Source organism: Nannobrachium achirus, assembly GCF_963921795.1.
Source record: "Nannobrachium achirus genome assembly, chromosome: 10".
In the NCBI taxonomy this organism is placed as follows: Eukaryota; Metazoa; Chordata; class Actinopteri; order Myctophiformes; family Myctophidae; genus Nannobrachium; species Nannobrachium achirus.
This window is the reverse complement of record NC_137819.1, coordinates 20,267,013-20,288,931: the sequence shown is the minus strand read 5'-3', so window position 1 is coordinate 20,288,931 and position 21,919 is coordinate 20,267,013. Positions and strand designations below refer to the sequence as shown.

The 21,919-nt window shown below is 44.8% G+C and overlaps 2 protein-coding genes across 2 annotated transcripts in view; both read right to left on the bottom strand.

Annotated features, from left to right (window-relative positions):
- Positions 1-21,919, bottom strand: part of LOC308293341 (receptor-type tyrosine-protein phosphatase U-like) — a gene marked incomplete at its 5' end in the record, with an annotated part of 208,359 nt that overhangs the window by 120,954 nt on the left and 65,486 nt on the right. The window lies entirely within an intron of this gene.
- Positions 477-10,750, bottom strand: LOC308292307 (exocyst complex component 3-like; the record flags this gene model as incomplete). Its single annotated transcript, XM_080734623.1, has 2 exons — positions 477-574; positions 8,515-10,750. The coding sequence occupies 2 exons, from the start codon at positions 10,748-10,750 to the stop codon at positions 477-479; spliced, it is 2,334 nt and encodes a 777-aa protein (XP_080590749.1).

Below are 21,919 nucleotides of genomic sequence, written 5' to 3'. Positions count from 1 at the left end.
ACACACACACACACACACACAGTGTCCTTCTGTCCGTCCGTCCAGCCAGTTAATTATCTCTCTGTTTGGGTTGGAATACACCCTTGCTTTTCCACTGCTACCATCACAGAGAAGGGAAACACCATGTCTGTCTGTCATGTCTATCAGGTTCAAACACAGCTCTGAGAAAACAAAGCCCCCCCCCCCCCCCCCCCCCCCCCCCCCCGCAGCTCTGAATCCACCACGACTTCATCAAGAGGGATTAGTAAGTTGACAGTCCGTTAAATAAACACACATATGGAGAACATAAACCTCGCCTCTATCTAAATAACATACACATTGCGTTAGCATCTGGACAACGTAAATAACATCTATATAAATAACATTTATAGCGTGCCAACACCGCGGGACCATCTGTGCCAGGGCTCCACTCCACGGCGGTGGGAAGGTACTTGACCCCGTTGCCACTCGGGATGCCTAGCTTGTGCCCGGGAGGGTCAGAGGGCATTCCACAGCTTGGGAGCCGGGGTGAACAGGGTGACATAATCGGGACAGATGTCCTGTGTTTGTTGATGGTAGGGGGTGTGGGTGGGGGCTGCAGGTAGGGAGGTGTCATGCCCTTGGTCTTAAAAATTAACTCCTAAGGGATTTTGCTTCTCAGCAAGGGCCAGAGAGGGAGCCAGAGAGCAAACATCCACACAACCTACAGCAGGGGTCTTCAACAGGGGGTCCGGGGGACCCCTAGGGGGTCCTCAGAGTTACTACAGGGGGGCCGCCAAATATTTGTGTGATAGGATCATTCAACTTTAGCCAAAAATAGCTGATGCGAGGCGTTGAGAGCTTGTAGATGATCTATTTTTTGGCAAATAGGTTTGGTGTAGAGGTAAAAAAAAGATCATCAGACCAAGTAGAGAGTGAAAGGTCAAAGTGGTTAAATGTCTGGGGAAAAAAACACATGAATCCAACATATACTGATGACAGTGCTGTCAAACAAGTCGATGAAAATCTACAACACAATTTTATACAATATGTAATGGGGGTCCCTGCTTTATCTCCCTCTCAGCTAAGGGGTCCTTGGCCTGAAAACGTTGAAGACCCCTGGTATAAACAGAGGCTGGCTCTCAGGGTGTTGAACTTGATTGCATGAAGAGCAGAGCAAATGATGGCACACAGTGCAATAAGCCTCTGACAGCCGGCAGTCCGGAACGTCCGGGCAAAGCGTAAAGGCGACCAAATAAAAAGTGCTGCATGCATGCGTGGCGGAGATAGTAACAGCCCCAGCCTGAAGCCTCAAAAGTCTAGTATCTGCCCTTGTTTCATAGGGATATCCCTTTGGGGTAATGGTTATTGGACTTTCGATCGGGAGACCCTTTCGATCGGGAGACCCTTTCGATCGGGAGACCCTTTCGATCGGGAGACCCGGGTTCGAAGCCGGGTGGGGAGGTTCGGATCACCTCCGTTACATTGGTGCCGTGACCCGGATCCGGGCTTCCCCGTAGGAGGAGGTCAAAGGGGGGTGAGTGTGGCGGAGAGAGTCACAGCCCCAGCCTGAAGCCTCAAAAGTCTAGTATCTGCCCTTATTCCATAGCGATACCCCTTTGGAGTAATGGTTAAGATATTGGACTTTCGCGCGGGAGACCTGGGTTCAAAGCCGGGTGGGGAGGTTCGGATCACCTCCGTTACACATGCATGCTTCTCTTTAGGAGTTGTCAGCAACGTGGTTTGAGATAGGAGCCTGGAACAGGAGGGAATTCAGATAAAAGGTCTTCTATAAGGAGGTTTGAGGCATTTGGGGGGTAAAAGTGGGGCACCAGGTCATTTTACATATTGTAAATCAAAGGTGCTGAATTAAAAAAACATGGTTCCCAAGCAGAATTTGTAGTTTTTGACCTTCTAATTTAGATATGCCTTGATATTATGAAGCCACCCCAGTGCCGCCGCTACCATGACGCGCATGTCACACTGTGCGCCGGGCATCATGCTGCAGAAGGGCACCACAAAATTTGAAGAAAAAAAGGGGAAAAAAAGAAGAAGAGCCAAGCCGATCATCATCATCATCATAATGACTAATATGTAGCCTATTTGCACTGCCTAAACATAATCACGGCATGCATGCCTTTGTGATGCCTGATCATCCCTTGCCCCATATATGCTTCTCAATGGTTTCATCCATTTAAACTGGCGACTCACTCACTGTCTGACACAGTGGAGATTCGATGGTCATAGACTGATCTGATGCATTGATTTGCAAAAAGTAAGAAACAAACGTTTTTCCATCTCATGTGAAATAACGTATCCCTCCCCTCTCTGACTGATTCATATTTAGATCTCTTAGTTGGAAAACAACAATGGAATATCAACTTTGGTGAAGTGCTGTTATGGTGCTGTGCTGTAGATATAATATGTTGTTATAGGCCTACTGTATGGTATGGCTCATGGTTGCTGTTACAGCATGCAAAACTCAGAACCCCACGGCCAGTTGTGCGTGGGGCACCACAATGGGTTCCAGCAGCCCTCTCTCTCTGATAACTGACTGAAACTCTCTTTACTCTTTACAGTGAAAAAGTTTTTCTCCTGTGTGGATATGTTGGTGTTTCTTCAGATCACCTAACCGACTAAAACTCTTGTCACACTGTTACATATGAAAGGTTTTTCTCCCGTGTGGATACGTTGGTGTTTCTTCAGATCACCTAACCGACTAAAACTCTTGTCACACTGTTACATATGAAAGGTTTTTCTCCCGTGTGGATACGCTGGTGTTTCTTCAGATCACCTAACCGACTAAAACTCTTGTCACACTGTTTACATATGAAAGGTTTTTCTCCCGTGTGGATACGCTGGTGTTTCTTCAGATCACCTAACTGACTAAAACTCTTGTCACAATGTTTACAGATGAAAGGTTTTTCTCCAGTGTGAATACGTTGGTGTCTCTTCAGGGTAGATGACTGACTGAAACTCTTGTCACACTGTTTACAGATGAAAGGTTTTTCTCCAGTGTGAATACGTTGGTGACTCTTCAGGGTAGATGACTGACTGAAACTCTTGTCACACTGTTTACAGATGAAAGGTTTTTCTCCTGTGTGGATATGCTGGTGACTCTTCAGGTGAGATAACCGTCTAAAACTCTTGTCACACTGTTGACAATAGAAGGGTTTCTCTCCAGTGTGGATAAGCTGGTGACCCTTCAGGTCATTGCTGAAACTCTTGTCACACTGCTTACAGATGTGAGTTTTCTTACAAGTCATCTGATGTGTCTTTACTTCTCCTGGTAGAGCAAAAGTCTTGGTAAACTTTTGATGACTGTAATATTTTGGATCGTCTTTGTCTCCTTGTTCCTGGCTGGTTACAATTCTGGTGATTTGCTGGAAGCATTCTGAGGGGATCTGTCCATTTATGGGCATTTGGCAGTAGAGGTCGCCATGGTTCGATTGAGATCTGAAGTGTGTACAATCAGAACAGCAGACCTTAGTCTGGGAAGATTGAGACCACACTCCTTCCTGGAGTGGTGGTTCGGCCAGACGTTGGCTGTGGTCATCAACAGTGGTCTTCACCTCCCCTAAAGTTTTTTTTATTGAGGAGAGGGCTTTTTCAATCACATCCTCTGCTATATTCCTCATATATGCTGTTAGAGATGTTGTTAGAATTTGGCGGAGGTTCTCCAGGTCGGGAGGTAGGCTAGGGCTAAGGCTAGCACCAGCTGGGGCAGCCATGGCGTCCGTTGTTGTTTCTTCTTGGCGTGCTCGACTCTGTCGTGTAATATACGCTTTTAAATTTCCTTGTGTGAGTCTGCAGTCAGACATAAAACCTCTCTGTTCCCTTAGTTTCCACTTTTAGGTAGGTTTCTTCCACAATATTCGGTTTAAACTAATTTATTTTACAATTTAGAGGGAGCCACGCTTTTGTGCGGCCGCTCTCTCTCACATGTCTACCGGAAGTCCTCTGGAGTGGTGGTTCATCATCAAATCTGCATCTATACATGGACTGAACGTGATAGGGACAGAGTTTTAGGTTCTGTTGAGTAATGGACAATTTAATTATCCTCTTTCTGACTCCCTAGGTTTTCTATCTCCTTCTCTCAATCCGGTATCTGTTAAATGAAGTGAAATTCAACAATATTTTCAAATCTTATACATGCTGAGCAGAGCTCTGGTCTGACCTCACTCAACACAACCGGTTACTGTGCATGCCTGACAACACCAATGTGCGCAGGCGGCTACCACCTTCTTCAAAACATGTGAACTCATTAAGACCCGAGGGACACTTTTCCAGCCAAAAAAGTGTCTTCTAAATCTTAACAGTTTAGATTCTGTTATAGAACATTATGTTTGGGTGGGACTCCTGGGCCACAGTAGCCTGTAGGCAGGTATTCAGATGGTAGACAAGCCCAGTGGACCCATCATGTGATGTCTCTCTGCTCTGTGGACTGATGCTACTAAAGGATTGGCCCTCGCTATCCAGACCCAACATTACTTATACTAAAAGATAAGGGCAAAGATAATTTGGTTAAAAAAATCCCACTGGCCCACTAGTGGTCGGCCCACCGGGCATCTTCCCGGTATGCCAGATGCCCAGTCCTTCCCTGTCAGTGTGTGAACTGGTGAATGTAACCCAAATTGTAAAACTCTTTGGAGAAAAGAAAAATATAAATGTAAATGGGTTTATTTATTTATTGAGTAGAAACTTGGACATGAACACAAAGAAGGGCAAAGTATTAACAACAATTGAATATTCCAAGTCCATCCCCCCTCCACTCCCTGCCCTTATATAAATCGTCTGTCGAAACTTCAAATGGCGAGAGTGCAAAGATGTTCAGCGCCGCAATTAATTCATATTCTTAATCCTTCAGACTTTCAATTCTGCAAACAGATGAGCAGAGACAGTTGGTAGGAAGGAAAGAAAGAATGAGAGAGAGAGAAATGAAAATTAAACACAGAAAGAGAGAAGGAAAGAGGATAGATAAAGAGAGAGAGAGAGAGAGAGAGAGAGAGAGAGAGAGAGAGAGAGAGAGAGAGAGAGAGGAGGAGAGCGAGATAGAGTGAGAGTAACCCGGCATTGGTCAGGGAGCAGAACAGGAAGCCAATTACCCGTGTTTGGAGTCCCACATGTGGGGGTGGAGGGTGGGAGGCAGGAGCCGCCTGGCTCGCCTCTGATAACCGTAACGTGTCTCCATGTCATATCATCCCTGTATGTCATGCATGTCACGCATGACTCTGCGAGGGACACGAAAGCCACCACCCACCCACACACCCACACACTCTCACACACACACACACACACACACACACACACACACACACACACACACACACACACACACACACACACACACACACACACACACACACACACACACCACCAACACTAGCAACCTGCAGCCGCGCACGGAGACAGAGTTAACTGTCAGGGAGCTGCAGGAGCAACTGTTATGTACACACACACGGCTGTGCGCTCACACATACACAGGAGCTCTAAAGGGAAAAGTTCTTGGAGGAAATAATAATGCATGGCGAGAAATTCAGACCTAGAGCTCTGCCTCTTATGACGAATAATAATAATGTCTATTGTCCCCGAAGGGATATTTGTCTTCACAAGTCTGTTTAAAGACAACAACAAAAACAGCACATAAACACAAAACAACATATCACACAGATAAAACATGACGTCTCCACAATACACAAAATCCATCCTATCAACGGGGGCGGGGCAGTTTGTTTAGCGCTGCACTGGCTGAGGGGACAAAACTCCTGCTAAAACAAACCTTTTTCCACTTCAGGGTTCTGTATCTTCTCCCCGATGGCACGAGGTCGAAGTAGCGATACAGGGGATGATCAGTGTTATTTGTTAAAATTGAAAGTGCTAAGCGTGTGATGGCCTTATTGTTCATATCAGCAAGTGTGGTGTATTGGAAGCAATAAGGGTAATACTGTAAAGTTTGTTTCTGTTCGGCATGGATGGTAGTAAAAGAAAATGGTTTCTACGGCTAGATTTTTGCATGGGAACGAAACAATCCGTTTCAAATTAGCATTTGATTCATGCTCACATGGTGGTGAGAGGCAAGCGCAAACATTTACAAAGAGCAAAGCATGAAGCAGCGGAGGTACAGCGGAGCAGCAAGATGGCAGAGAGAGCAGCAGGCAGGTTCAAATATCCTGCCCCCAATCAGATGAAGTGTGCATGTGACCGATCCCCTGGCGTTCATTTGAGTTGTCTGCTTGGCCCACTGTAACACTACAAGCTTTGCATCACACACACACACACACACACACACACACACACACACACACACACACACACACACACACACACACACACACACACACACACACACACACACACACACACACACACACACACACACACACACACACACAGTGTTAGCGGTGGGCCAGACCAACATGGCTTTAGCATACCATCAAGTAGTTTTTATGACGTGTAATATAATGTTCAGACTGACTGGTACTTGTTCAGGATGGTCTTAACATGTGCTGCAGATAAGGTGCATGATTGATGACACAGACTGACAGAAGTAAATATTTAGTCGATGTTGTGACTTTGTCTTCAAGTCTGAACACGGGTTGAATGTCAACCAGCTCACAAAAGGTTTTGAATCCCTTCTTTTGCATTATTTAAATGTCCATTGGTCTGGCTTATCCTTCCCACTGGAAGGCCTCTGGGCTTTCATTATTACATCAGCCCATTATGTGCAAATAGATCATCCTAACTGAGGAACTGATAATAAAGATATAATAAATCAATTACACAGACAGGTTATGTGTTGTGGATGTGGGAATGTCTCCTAAAAATAGACTGAGTGCACCTGGGAGGGAGGAGAGCATTAGATGAGAAAAGGAATTGCAGGAGAAAGTAAGTTACTTTCTAATGTTAAGAGTAGGGATGGAGCTCGTTCATTTCGATTGATAATGAGCACCTTATCGATCCTGCTTATTGAGCCGGGCTTTTATCAAGCCCACTATTGAGCGTTTTCTAATATTTTGTGGAAAGATATGAGACGACAAATTCAGAACATAACTCGTATCATTTTTTATTGGCCAGTTGTTTGCAACAGTGAGTTTGTGGCTGACCACCATCTATGAAGATGACAATTGACAAAAGTAACAAATATCGTTAAAACAATCATTCATTAGTGTGCAATAAGTGTTAAATGGCTTTGTAATCATTTCTTGATCGCCTCTTGTCTTGATTGTTTAAACATGACATCATGGGCCGCTATGCTCGATAAACAAGCTTGATAAGCCCAAAGTTATTGATACCAGGTACTCAATAAATCTGTTATCGGGTCATCAAGCTAACCTTGTTTAGGGCTCCATCCCTAGTTAAGAGTGAAACAAGGAGGGTTTGTAACAAGAGTAACAGAGAAACAAGGGTTGTTCTTACTCACACAATGATGTTCTGTTATGGACCGTGTTCACAACATACTGTAGTGTCCCTTCCCTCCAGAGACAAAGAACTGTTGTGTTGCCAACATTGTATCCTGGATACTATAGCAAGGCTGAGCTCCTTTCACAAGGATTAAACGCCTGAATGTAAATAAATGCTATGCATTTCTATAACGCCTTTATCCCAAGTGCTTTACACCATCACACACCGCTGGCAGAGATGACCATGCAAGGCACAAACCAGCACACGAGGAGCAGTGTCTTGCTCAAGGACACTCCAACACAATGCCAGGAATTGAATCGGGGACCTTTTCTGTTCCCAGGTGACTGCTCTACCTTATGTGCCACTCCTACTGTCCCATGGCAGCTGTGACAGCTGGGATGTGATGGTCAATGAGGCACTTTAATTCACCATTGTTTTTAGTGGTATGTGTAAGTGCTCTTAACAAGGTAGTAATAGTACTTTACCCAATTACCAATTAAAATCATAATAGCAAGTAACTTACTAATAGCATATTTATGATCTGATAGCTATCTATAATGCAGTTATAAATCCTTAATTCCAACTATTAACAAACATTTTACAAGTATTGTATAACTCATTAACTAACAGTGTGTGAATGATCAGACCCAGACCACCTTAATCAGTATAAGTTCTATTAGCCAAAACTCTGTTTGGATTAAGTCTTTAAATGTGTGGAAATGATACGATAAGAGACAAACTGGAGGACTGGGATGATAGAGCTAGAGAAAGACAGAGAGAGAGATAGAGAGAGGAACAGAGCAAAGGAGAGAGTAAGAAGACATTATTAAGATGTAAATAAAGATTTATTCTTCATCCATTATGAGTAAGAATAGCATACCGGTAGCCTAACTTTCTGTACAACAATCTCTATTTACAAACAAGGGGAAATTGGGAAAATGTGCAACAAAATGTGACCATCTGCGGCTCATTGATTTCTATCCAAACTAGGGCTGCACATTCGATATGTATTGCACATTCGAGATGTGCAATGCCCCCCCATCCCACCCTACCCCCTCACCGTAAAAGTCAAAACCGAACCTCCCCTATAGCATCAAATAGGTCTAATTATTAGCTGGGGGTTGAGGGGTGTTGATCTGTGCGCTCCGTGCGCACCTGGTGACGTCTTCTTGAGAAACATTGCCGCGAAGGACGGCACGGTGACATCTTTGAAGATGGTATGTGTGGTGACGGCTTTGGTCGGTTTGATCTGGCTCAAAGTCTCCTTGATCATCCGACGCACGTCCCGGCTAGCGTCGCCACGCACCGCCAACAGAGCCGTGATGTGATCCTTACTGATGTCGGGGTATTTGGACACCAGCGCTGAGACCTCAAGATACAGCAGAGTCCGGTCGTTCAGCTTGAAGACCTCGGCTACGGCGGCTATGGCGTCACAAACACTGTCTGCTTCTTCCCCTCCGGCACCGACCTTCTTGAAAAGCAGCTTGAACTGTTCCGCCTCTTTGATCATCTTCTCGGCTCCCTTCCTCCTCTCGTCTGCATTCTTAAAGGTGATCCTCCTCTTCATTACGGCCTTCAGGTATTCCACCACCACCCTGCGACAGGCTTCACTCGCCATCTCCCGGTTGAAGGGTTCCTTCGTTTTGTTCAAGTCGGTGAAGTAGTCCTCTACTGTCACGCAGATGGTGTCTGGAGCGAGGGAGCTCGACAGCCACTTCCTGGTCAACAGCTCATTTAGTATGGGGTCGAGGTCAAGGAAGACCTCGTCCAAAAGGAACTGGCATCCCTCCTTGGCAAACTCACTGAGCGTCTTCTCGTTGGCTGCGTCGATGTCAGAGAGACCTGGCGGCTGCTTGTGCTTCCTCTTCAGGCTGCTAATGGACTCTCTGAACGTCTGGCAGCTGTTGACGATGGCGAGCATGTAATGAAAGTAGCACGGTGGCCGTCGTCTGTCTCTCAGATGCTGCCCATTGTAGGCGACGACAGCTTCTCTGTACCTGACGAGGAAATCGCTCAGCTGCCGGAGGCAGAGCCTCAAGATCTGCTCTTTAAAATCCTCGTCTATCTGAGCTGCCACCTGCAGAGTCTGATCGAAGATCTGGAAGACGTTCTGGTTGAGGGTGGTCTGGTAGCGGCCGTCTTGGTCGGCCTCAGGCTCCATTTCCTTCTGCCAGTCCTTCTTCTCTTCCTCCAAGGCCTTCTGAAGCAAGCATGATATATCAAACGAGACCGTCTGAACGTATCTGCCGAGGAGCTGTTCCACAGTGTCCTGCGGCAGCAGGGGCTCCAGACGGTTGACGTCACACTCCGAACTCAGCTCTGGATGTCCCATCATCTGCTTGCTCTTGTATGTGCGAAGAACCCAGGCGAGCATGAGAACTATTTCATTGGGCTCCAAACCTTCAGATGCCAGTTCTTGCAGCCGATTTGACACAGCGTCGTGGTATAGACGGAAAAACCTCGCGAAGATGTCATAGTGCGGCGGAAAGCAATGCACCAGGAGGTTCTTGACGACGATGAGGTCGTCCAGAACATATATCCTGGTGATCTCCAAGAGCTGAACCAGCCACATCTTATCCCTGTCCCGCGTCACCGACTGGGTGCACTCGATGCGGTTGCTGACGGTGCCCTCCAACACCTCAAACATCTTGTCCTTCCACCGCTTCGGTCGCCCGGGCGGGAGGAAACCTGTATGCTTCTCTCGCTCCAGCACGCGCCGGTCAATCTTCTCCTCGCGCTCGATGATCCGCACCGTGGAGACGAGCATGGTGGGGTCACGGCGAACCATCAACAGCGAGCGCTGGAGCACCACCAACAGCTGCTTGGCGAGCTCGTCGGACGTCGTCCGTACATCTTTGAAGTAGACGTGGAGGAGGTGCATGTCGCTGTCGTCGCCACTGCTGTTCACGCAGTGCTGCTCATACATCAGGTTGTCGCGGGAGCTCTCCATCTCCATCAGATTACGGTGGGCCGGCAGGAGCTGAGCCTGCTCTATCAGCCGATTGGTCTCCCGTGCGATCTCCGGCACAGAGAAGACGTTCCTGATGTTTTCCACGACAGATGCCAGCTGGCTGTGCCGCGCCGCCGCGGCCCTCACGTCCTTCAGGTTCTCTATGGTGTCCATGCAGCGCCTCCAGTCCCTGCCGACTGCCTCCAGCGACTCCCCAATGTCTCTGACGTCCGCCAGGGTGTCGCGTACCCGGGCGAGTCCGGTCTGAACTCCTTCCAAGTGGGACTGGAGGGTCGCCTTGAGCCTCGCATCCGCAGAGGCCTTCTCGCGGTCCTCTTCCGCACGGGCCTCGGCAAGCGTGTCCAGCTGCTCTGCTCGTCGGAACATTCCCGCAACGCGCTGCCTGGCCCTAGCCGCCGCCTCCCGCTCTGCCTCCTCCATAGTGATTTAGTTGTCACAAGAACAAAGGATGGAAGGATGGAAAGCTGTGTGTACCCAACAGGTCCTCGTACATGAACACAACGCACCGTAAAAAATAATGTTTTGGTGATGTCACGCCAACTGATATAGGCAAAATAACCAATACCCTTCATGCACTGACATCAGAGTTACAACATGCGTCTGTGTCACTTATATGCCCATAGAAGGAGGTGGGCGGAGAGAGAGAGGAGGGGGTCGGGGGTTGGGGTGGAGAGAGAAAGGCAGTTTGTAGACACTGCGCTGTTGTTTATTCCAGTTATCAAAAGGTCCTGTAAAGATTGAAGGGCAAAGCAAATACATTATGCAAATCCACTCTAAGTGCCTTTCATAAACTAGAGACCCCTTTGTTTGCATAATGTCAAAAAGGGCATACGAGCAGGACTAAAAGTCAAGTAGGAATGACAACATGGGGATAATTGGAGTGTGTCATTCATGGAAGTGGGAGTAAACAATAGTAATTGATGTTGTTCTGATGGAATCATTCAGGTTAAGAGGTCTTCATGGGGTTGTCACTGACAGAATGCTGCTCTCTGTTCCCTGTGATGAACTGAACTCCACAGGTCTGTCATTAGAGAGAGCTTTTTTTTAAGGCAAGTTTAGAGAGATTGGTCCTTAGTTGAGAGAGAGATGAAGCAGGGAGTCAGGGACCCCCACAACCTTATCATAGATTCCATATAGTTTCATTGTTTGACAGCACAATCATCAGTGTATTTTGGATTCATGTTAATGTGGGTTTTCAGATATTTAACCAGTTGAACCGTCAATACTTAATACACTTGACCTTGGCTTTCACTATGTACTTAGTCTGCTTTTTTCCCCTCTACACGAAACCTCTTTGCCGAAAAAAAAAACAAGCTCACAACGCCTCGCACTGCAAGGCGTTGTGAGCTTGTAGATCTGCTATTTTTGGCTAAAGTTCTCAGAATATGGACGTTAGGGTTCAAGTGGTTAATATAAAAAAGGAGGGAAAAAAATCTATCACACAAAGATTTGGAGGACCCCTTGTAGTAACTCTGAGGACCCCCTAGGGGTCCCGGGCCCCTGTAGAAAACCCTTACGGTTAGAGTGTCCACCCTGAGATTGGGAGGTCGGGTCATAGCAAAGATTCTAAAAATGGGACTCAATGCTTCCTTCCCTGCTTGGCACTCAGAATCAAGGATTGTTGGATTAGGGGTAAGTCCCCGTGGCACACTAGCGTCATGTCCAGGGGGTGTACTTGCACATCAAGCTGCCTCACGCTACAGGAACACGAGATAGGCTCCTGCCCTGAGGCTTACTTATCTACAGAAACAGAAATAGACCATGTGGATGTGAGGACATGACCCTCATCCTTCGTCACAGACTGGAGATGAGGAAAATAATGTCTGCTTTATGCAATGTAGGTTGCTACTATAGTACTCAAACTCTCCAACTAAAAAACTTTTACAAAACAATGTTTTAGGGGCACCCTTTCCCTTCCATGAATGTGGATTTATTACAAGATCAAATGTGTGGTGCTTGAATGAACTGATTAGAGTGGACAGTAAGACAGTTGTTCAAAGACAATGCAGACTACACCTGCCTAATGATAATTCTTTGTTTATTCTAACAATGAGCCAATCATTGTGTGTTGCTGTCAGAATCATTTCACTTCTCTCCAGCAGCTAACACGTTAGGCTTTGGGCCAACTCTCCAGATAACCCAGGATAGCAGTTAGACTCATTTGTAGCCGATCCCGAGTATACTCGCGAAATATACTTGAGTATTTATAGTGCCGATCCCGAGTATACGCGCGATATTTACTAGGGATGTCAGCGGTTAACCGGTTAGCCGACCGTTTAAGAAATAACCGGTCATGCTTAACGGTTTCACGGTTAATTTTCATAATAATATGATCGCATTTTCCTGGTCCTGCATAGTGTTTTTGGCTATGGACTGGAGATGTGATTTTGTCAAACAGACTCTGGGAGGCGCAAGAGAGTAAGTAGTCTTATGTCATGTCCAATCGAACAGTGAATGAGAGACAGCTGTTTTAGTGTTACGCAGTGGGGTCTGTGCCACAGTGTGGTCCGGGGAGGATCAGACAACGAGCGTCGGAATACACAAAACAGAACACGTAGCCAACAGAGGTATTTCAGTCTGGGAGCATTTCAAAAGGAAAGGAGTGTAGGCGACAGTATCTTTCTCAAATACAGCAGCGACATGAGGCAACAGCGATGCTCAATCACAAGCCGTGAGTCGCAGAACGCGACGCGCTGTGAGCTTGTAGATCTGCTATTTTCATCTCGGAAGAGTTTTCTCTGCAGTGCGAGTCAACAGACTCATACAAAACAGAACTCGCTGTCATGTTAATGGTTCTCAATACAAATGCTCAGTCTAGGCTAGAGCTTGTTTGTTTGAAAGGCAGAATAGGCACCGCCGCCGACCACTTGTTGAAACGCGCAGGCGATGCTTGTTGTTTATTGATGATTAAGCCTAGAACAATTTATTTTTATTGTTAAATCCGTCTTTTTTGTTTGTCTTTCAAAGGAGCATAACTAAATGTCTACCATTCGTCTACCAACATTAATTCTGTGTAGTTATATATACAATTTTGGGTTAAAAAAAATAATAATAAAAAAATAAATATTAAAAAAATATTAATTAAAAAACGTTAATTAACCGGTTTATGCTGACGGCTAACCGGTTACTGGATAAACCGTTAGTGACATCCCTAATTTTTACTGTATATACAGTAAAGCTGGCAAGGGCTACGTACCGTCTGTTGGAAAGTGCTGGCACGGGTGGACTCGCCGATTCATCATCATCGCGCATCCACGTGCACACAATAGTGATCCCTTAACATGGAAGCCAACGGTCTTTCTCATCTTTGATGTCCAATTTCTCCAAAAAACACTTTTGATGCCAAGGATGGCATTGGATTCTTGCTAAAATAGTACAAGCTGAAAGGCATCGATCCGCCATTACTGTTTACGCTTTGGACGACAACACTTCCGGGTAAATCTCAAACATCGTCAAGTAGGGAATTGTGAGCGCGATCTACTTCCGGCCTTCAAAATAAGAGACTGGCCGTGGACGGAGCAGGCAGCCGGCAGCTTGGATTTTTAACCCTTTCATGTCTGGAGCACTAAATGGGTTAAATTAAAAAGTCAGCAGGGGCACAAAGCTCTAAAGCAGGGGTCTTCAACATTTTCAGGCTATTTGTGGCTACAGTTCTCAGAATATGGACACTAGGGTTCAAGACAAGTGGTTAATATAAAAAGGAGAAAAGAACTTTATATCACTCAAAGATTTGGAGGACCCCCTGTAGTAACTCTGAGGACCCCCCCGGTGTCCCGGACCCCCTGTTGAAGACCCCTGCTCTAAACTGATCAGTGATAAGAAAAAAGAGAGGATTAATTTAGTCGAACTTTCTAAATGTTTGTTTTTCTTTAGCTTTTATCACCAACGTGCAACTGGAGGATAACAAGCCGTCTGGCTGGCTGCCTATCACTTCTGAATCTTACCTTATGTTTGGACAAGTCTGGTGTACCCTGGCCCCCAAAAATATTTTTCCTATTTCTGTGTTTTATCTCTTTTCACTTTCCCCTTCAGTACATGGGGTGTTCTTGGAATTTAATTAGGTTTCACTCATCCAGTGCACACGCATGTACTGTACATGTACATGCACACGCACACGCACACGCACACGCACACGCACACACACACACACACACACACACACACACACACACACACACACACACACACACACGGTATGTCTTCACCCTGAACTCTCCCCTGAGTCTGATAACATCAAGTGAGATCGTTCTTCTGTAAAATGACCTCTTGCCTCAAAGCTCAGAGGAGTTTCTGGCAAACTAATCAAACTGACAAAAGTATAACTTTAACTTGAAAAAGAAGAAGAAGAAAAAAAGATACTACTCTCAAAGTGATCTAAGAACTGTCTGAGGTTAATGTCACAACTATGAGATCCATGGCACTGACAAATAGCTAGATTTCGGCCCTCTTATGATGGTAATTGAACCCCAATCAAAAGCAAATGAATAAATCTACTGCCGCACCTCAGGCAAACAAGGCAAGACCAGTGTGTCAACAGACAACAGCAGTTGTAGAAGAGAATTCACACCGGAGTAGCTCGGACAATTAACTCATTGCATGCCAGGCCCGATAGTCCCGAGATTATTTCAATGTCTTTCCCTGCCAGGCCCGATAGTCCCGAGAATTTCCGCCATTTTGAAGAAAAAAAAAAAGAAAAAAAAAAATCAAAAAAAATGTTTTTCAAATTTTTTTTTGGACCCCAAAAAATGTAATAGGCATGATAGAAATCGCGAAATTGCATGTTTAACCCCCATAGCAACCCCATCTATCAAACATGGCAGCCATCTTTGTTTACATTTTAGGAAAACATAATGGCTTGTATCTCATGAATGCCTGAACGGATTTCCATTCAGATTTTTTTGTTTGAAAGCTGTGAGCAATGTGGACACACGTGGTGCATTATCTAGGCATGGGTGTGCATGATCCGTGCACTATGAATTACATGGAAGTCTATGGAGACCAGAGGCACCATAGAGTACGGAGGTATTGTTAAATGGCGGGGAATGTGTTAAATCCTTTATTATTGAGGTGCTGGTACAAATATAGTGACTGACGTTTCGATGCTACTGCATCTTCCTCAGAGTCACAGTTTAATTGACCGAGCTGCTCCAGGGTGAATTCTCTTCTGCAAATTAATACGTGTTTGCCTGATCAATTAACAGGCTCATCAGCTTTACAGGGAGCAAAGTTTTTCATCTGAGCACTGGGCAAGGAGCAGGGGTGTCGCACCAAATTCTGGGCCCTGGCCTGGGTACAAGGATTCACTGCGGGCCCCCTAAGGAATGTTCTTCATAGGGGGAGGGGTTTTAACCCATTTAGACTGGGAACGCATTATTACGCATTATTTTGTGCTTTAACTATTGAAAGAAGGTGCCGCGCTGTGAGCTTGTATATCTGCTATTTTTGAAAAATCTTGAACATTTGTGCAAGTTTTTGAATATTTCAAATTCTCCTAAGGTTTTTTGGAAAAACCTATGTTTCTATGCTCAAACCTTTTCATGTGAAGGACTCCCAAAATGATATGCATTTGGCCACAGACCCCCATATCAAAATATTTAGTTCCAGGGACCCCCCAGTAGCAAAATTTGAGAATTTACAAATGTTTGCTTAAAAATATATATATTCAAAGATGTGCACACATTTTCACAACTTTTCAAAAACAGCAGATCTACAAGCGCTGTGATCTGCAATGTTCAATAGCTAAAGTATAAAATAATTAAGGCCCCTCTGCCTTGGGCCCTAGTAACTCAGTCCCACTTTTACCCCCCTTGTGACACCCCTACGTGGCTGTTCCATTACACCTCCACAACAGACACAGAACAGACATAATGCTGGAACATGAACCAACTGCTCTGGGTTAATATGAAATTTCAATGTAAAAATTCATTGTGTCTTTGCTGGTTAGTTCTAAGCTGCGATCACACAACTAGTATAAGCTGCCCGTTCAGATAACAATTTTCAAGCGCAAATTCGAGATCTGGTCATCGGCGCTAAATCATCAGTGCGGTTCAGGGGAATTCCCACCCCTAAACCCATCAGTCAGGGATGGAGGATATCGCCACGCACAAACTCGTTTGAAGTTTCTGCTGGGGCAAATGGTTGGGCATCACGTTGAGCCCTGGGGGAGACGTTTGGGGGAAGATCCTTATGATGGGGAGATATTCATAGCTTGAAGAATTCTTAGACTGACTTACAGTAGTTCTGATGCATATTTCAATGTGGAGGTGAATACAATTATAGTCTATGTTACTTCAAACAGACTTCATTCATGTCTTATGTAAAAGTGCACTGCAAAAAGTTGCAGTGCAAAATGTTGATGAATTGAATACACTTTTTTTGAGCAGGTGCCAGCCGCTCCTGGATCTTGCTTTGTCTATTTGTCCCACGTCTGTCCAGACTGTGATTGGCAAATTGGTGTCTGTTTGTACGCCCAGGGTCACATTGGCCAAGCTTGGCGGGATGCTTACTGAAATTAACTCATGAATAGCACCGCTCACTTCACACTGGGTGTGATCTTTTGTGTTATACATAGCCTAAATGTCTGACTGTTTTTTCTTTTTTTTCAAGATTAGTTTTTGGGCGTTTATGCCTTTATTGATAGGATAGTAGACTGACAGGAAATTGGGAGAGAGATGGGGAGTGACACACGTCAAAGGTCGTCCGGATCGGGAATCGAACCGGCGACGCCGCCAGGCATCCATGCCTATGTGGCAATGCCTAAGTGGTATGCGCCTGGACCAGTAGGCCATTTCTGACTAATAAAGTATTCAATCAATCAATCAATTAATCAATCAATTAAAAGCAGAGAAGATCTCCCAACAAGTTCATGAATGACCTATGCTCCCCAAAGTAAAATAAGTAAAATAAAAAAAAGTTCCAAGACGGATTGAGGAATGTGAATACAATTAAAAAGCCTTTATTGTGACCTGGCCGTACAGAATAAATAAAATCAAAATCGACCTGGCCGGTCTGCATCGGTAGTAGCTGAATCCCATGCTGCTCTGCTCTTATATAGATTGGGCACGGGCCCGAAATCTAATTGTAGTCCAGGAGAGGACAAAGCTGTTTGTTTTCCACGTCACTGAAGCAGTCATATAAAACTGTCTGTCTGTCTGCATCCTTCTGATGATCCAAATGAATCAGATACCTGAACTGTAGCCTAGGATCGCTTCCAATTTCTGGCTTTTGATCCGGTCGGGAGCGGATGACGTCCTACGTCATTTTGTACCCAGTTAGCGCATGCGCTAACTGGGTTAAAGCTGATTCCGGTTGGTAGTTCCGGCCAAAGTGTAGTCCGTTTTGAATACAAAATGACGTAGGACGTCATCCGCTCCCGACCGGATCAACCAACCTGTTTAGTAAACAAATACCAGGCTTTCTCCCAGAAAGCCTGGTGAGGCGAGGTTACCTGAACTGGGCTTGGATGGTATATTATGATATACCAAGGTAAATCCCCACAGTATGATTTTCAATACCGTCAAAAAATATTGACTGGAATCATGAAAATATTGCTACATGACTTTCCTCCAACTACAAAATCAGTTTATTGTCCCCACACCCTCCATCCTCATCGTGCCCTCCAGCAACCTGTGCTGAATCAGTCGAAAAGCCCACTTATTAATTAAAAAGTATATCTAAACCCCGCAAGACTGGTCTAAGTAGGTTAATTGCATATTAAGGTTGGCTAGACAACACCGTGCATGCTACAATGACTTATATCACCAGCAGCAAAGCTCTTCGCCTTATATACCCCGCTGAAATGTCAGGACGGTATAAAGGTATGAGATTAGATATGGCCCAACGCTAGCCTGAACCTCCCATTGTCTGAGACAGTGGCAAGACTGAAGTAAAAAGGCTGAGATCATGAAATGTTCCTTTTCCAGCTGCACTGTTTCATGTCATTGGTATTCCGCTGGTTTGTGGGCGCAAATCAATACTATTGATCTGTTGGAGCCCAATAAACTAAGCTGTTGTCTCAATTGCAGTGCCTTTAGCAGCTCTGGAGGAATTAAAACATTCTGGGCGAGATCTATACATCTACAGTACAATGACATTGTGCAGCAGCTGTGATGTGTTTGACCTTGCATGTTATCAAGAAGTTCCAAGGCTTACTGCTATAGAGTTAACCCATTTAGGCCTAGAATTATCGAATGCTTTAACTATTGAAAAATAGCAGATATAGCTACACAGATACACAGCAAGATACACAACAAGATACACAGCTTGTAGATCTGCTATTTTTTGAAAAAGACGTGAAAATGTGTGCAAATCTTTGAATATATGTATTTTTAAAGCAAACGTTTGTAACTCAAATTTTGCTTCTGGGTCGTCCCTGGAACTATATATTTGGAGATATTTTGTCCGTGGCCAAATAAATATCAGTTTGGGGGTCCTTCACATGAAAAAGTTTGAGAACCACTGACATAGTAGTCTCTGAAGAACAGACTAACTGAGCTCCAGTTAAGTGAAAAGGACCTTTTCTTTGACGATGGCTAGCCAGATTGCTGACATAGTAACGTAGAAGGATTCAGAAGACATGTATAGAATCGGGTAAAAAATCTAATTTTCACGATTTTTCAAAAATAGCAGATCTACAAGCTCGCAGCGATGTGTACCCGTTCTAAATGGGTTTTAATATCTGGATGTGAATTTCCAGAGAGTGAGGCTATTCCTTTCCTTTTAACACAAATATTTTAGATTTAGCTACAGTAATTAAATGTAGGGGGGGGGGGGGGGGGGGGGGATTAGTTGAGCCGCTCAACGCATAATATTTATTATATGAATATCAACCTTTTGTGGGCCACATTAATTCACCAAGGGAAAAAATGCATTGTCCACTTACGACAAACCAATTACCAACTATTTTAGTAATATATTTAAGTTATGTCGCCTTAGGGAAACGACACGTCAAATTAATACCTCAACAGACCATAATCATCCTGCAGTGTTGTTTAATTCAATGTTAATGTAGCAAATCAAAGCTTATCATCAATGTGCTGCTTATCCTTCCACCACCATAACGCAGTAAACTCTCAGCCATTCAATGAATAATGGAATAGCACTTGTTTCTGGATGTAATGTTGCAAGTCTAATATTTCCTGCTTTAAGTTAAATGGACCACACAACAGTTGTGGTGATCATGCAGCTGTACCTGTTTAACTCCACGTCAGGGGTCTTCAACGTTTTCAGACTAAGGACCCCTTAGCTGAGAGATGAAGCAGGGACCCCCACAACCTGTTCATAGATTCCATAGTTTCATCGTTTGACAGCACGATCATCAGTGTAGTTTGGATTCATGTCAATGTGTGTTTTCAGATATTTAACTACTTGAACCGTCAATACTTAACCCTTTCCAAGCCACGGGGAGCCCCTTAATATTAAAACCGGAATATACCGTACATCTGAGCAAGGAGTCTCAGCCGCGCCGTCTTTTATCGCACTTTGTCATTAAAACCGAAATAAATTATTTTTATCCGAAAATCGGCGATCGTCTAACCTTCCCTAGTCACCGCTCGTCCATCGATAGCTCATGGCTGCTCTGAGATGAAGCAGAAGTGACGTCAGCTCCATTCCTTCTTCAGCCTTCCTTGCTGTCGTCCACTTGCTGTTTAGACGATTACATTAGCATAGCAGGAGTACTAAAGGCTAAGCTAGCCAAAATGCTCACATCGACCGTTCAGTCATACTTGGACCATATGCTGGGATTATATGCACACGGATCGCGCACGCGATACGCACGGGGAGCAGATGCCTTGGCCAAAACCTCCACTTTATGTCAATGGAGATCCAGATATTCACGGTGAGCAAACCCTGTGGGATTGAAAAAAAATAAAAAAAACAACGCTGCGGTCCAAAAAGGAGGGGTTATGTTTATAAACATATTACATAATATTATGTCTCAGATCATAATACAATAACAGAAATGTCACGGCTAATCTACCAACAACCATTCTATTTTGGCTGGGAAACTGTTAATAAACTTGACCTTTCACTTTCAATCTGCTCTTTTTCCCCTCTAACCACTTTGCCAAAAATAGCCGATCTACAAGCTTGTAGATCTGCTATTTTTGGCTAAAGTTCTCAGGAAATAAAAAGTTTCTATCTCACAAATCGATAGTGCATGGCTCCTCTGACATGAAGCGGAAGTGACGTCAGGTCCTTTCCCTGCTATAGCTTCCCAGCTCCCATCCATTTTCTGTTTAGACGTTAGCATTAGCATAGCTGGAGTGCTAGGGGCTAAGCTAGCGAAAATGTTCATATCGACTGTAGAGTCATACTTGGATTATTTGAGCCCACATTTACGTGAACGGATCGCGCACGCAAAACGCACGGGGAGAAGATGCCTCGGCCGAAACCGTCACTCTAAGCCAATGCAGATTGAGGAATTTCGCTGGGGACTGTGGTGAGAATAGGGGTAGAGAGATGGGGAGAGTGTCACGCAGCAAAGGTCTTCGGGATCAATGGGACAGTGTGTCGCTGTCAGGCTTTAGCAGCCTAGGTGCCCAGAGGGCTACACCGGCCGTCTCGGACGAAATGGTCACATTTAAGTGATCAATTCTATTTCTATTAGAGTTCTGTTCAAAACAGTTTACTATCAGAACCGCCACATCTTGACCGTATCTGTCTGTCTGTATGGGTAACGCTTGTCTTTTTTGTTGATTGACTCTCACACTCTGACATCACTGTGATGTCATGGGAACCAAATCCATTGTATGCCCATATATCGAGATCCCTGTGATGCCAGGGGAACCAAATCCCTTTTATGCCCATATATGGAGATCCCTGATGTCATCGATATTAAGCCCATATCTGTGAATGCCAATATATAATCTCACTGTGATGTCAGGGGAAACAAACAAATCCCTTTTATTGCCATATATGGAGATCCCTGTGATGCCAGGGGAACCAAATCCCTTTGGGGCCAAGACATGGCGCACCTCGCCCTTTAGGGCTTTTCGCCCTTAGGCGTCTTACTGGTTATTTGTACCTGTTTTGTGTCAATCATGTGCTAACATGATTAGAGTTTGGAGTCTATACGTAACAATGATTGTGATCTTCTTTGAATAGTTCTGGATTTGTAAGTGTATTGTCTTTCCAACTGTCCAGCAGTAGCAATTATTCACACATGCATTTGGAGCTTTTAGTGTTGACGCTAACACAGCATTACAAAAACAAAACAATCAGTGAATACCTGCATCATTAAGCCCTCCCACAGGCACCATTTGGCCGCATTAAAACCCATTTAGGCCTAGGATTATTGAATGCTTTAACTATTGAAAAATAGCAGATCTACAAGCTCACAGCGCGGCACCGAGTGCCGCGCTGCGAGCTTGTAGATCTGCTATTTTTGAAAAGTCGTGAAAATGTGTGAAAATCTTTGAATATATGTATTTTTTTAAGTGAACGTTTGTAACTCAAATGTTGCTTCTGGGGGGGTCCCTGGAACTAAATATTTTGAGATGGGGGTCCGTGGCCAAATACATATCATTTTGGGGGTCCTTCACATGAAAAGTTTTGAGAACCTCTGACATAGTAGTCTCTCAAGAACAG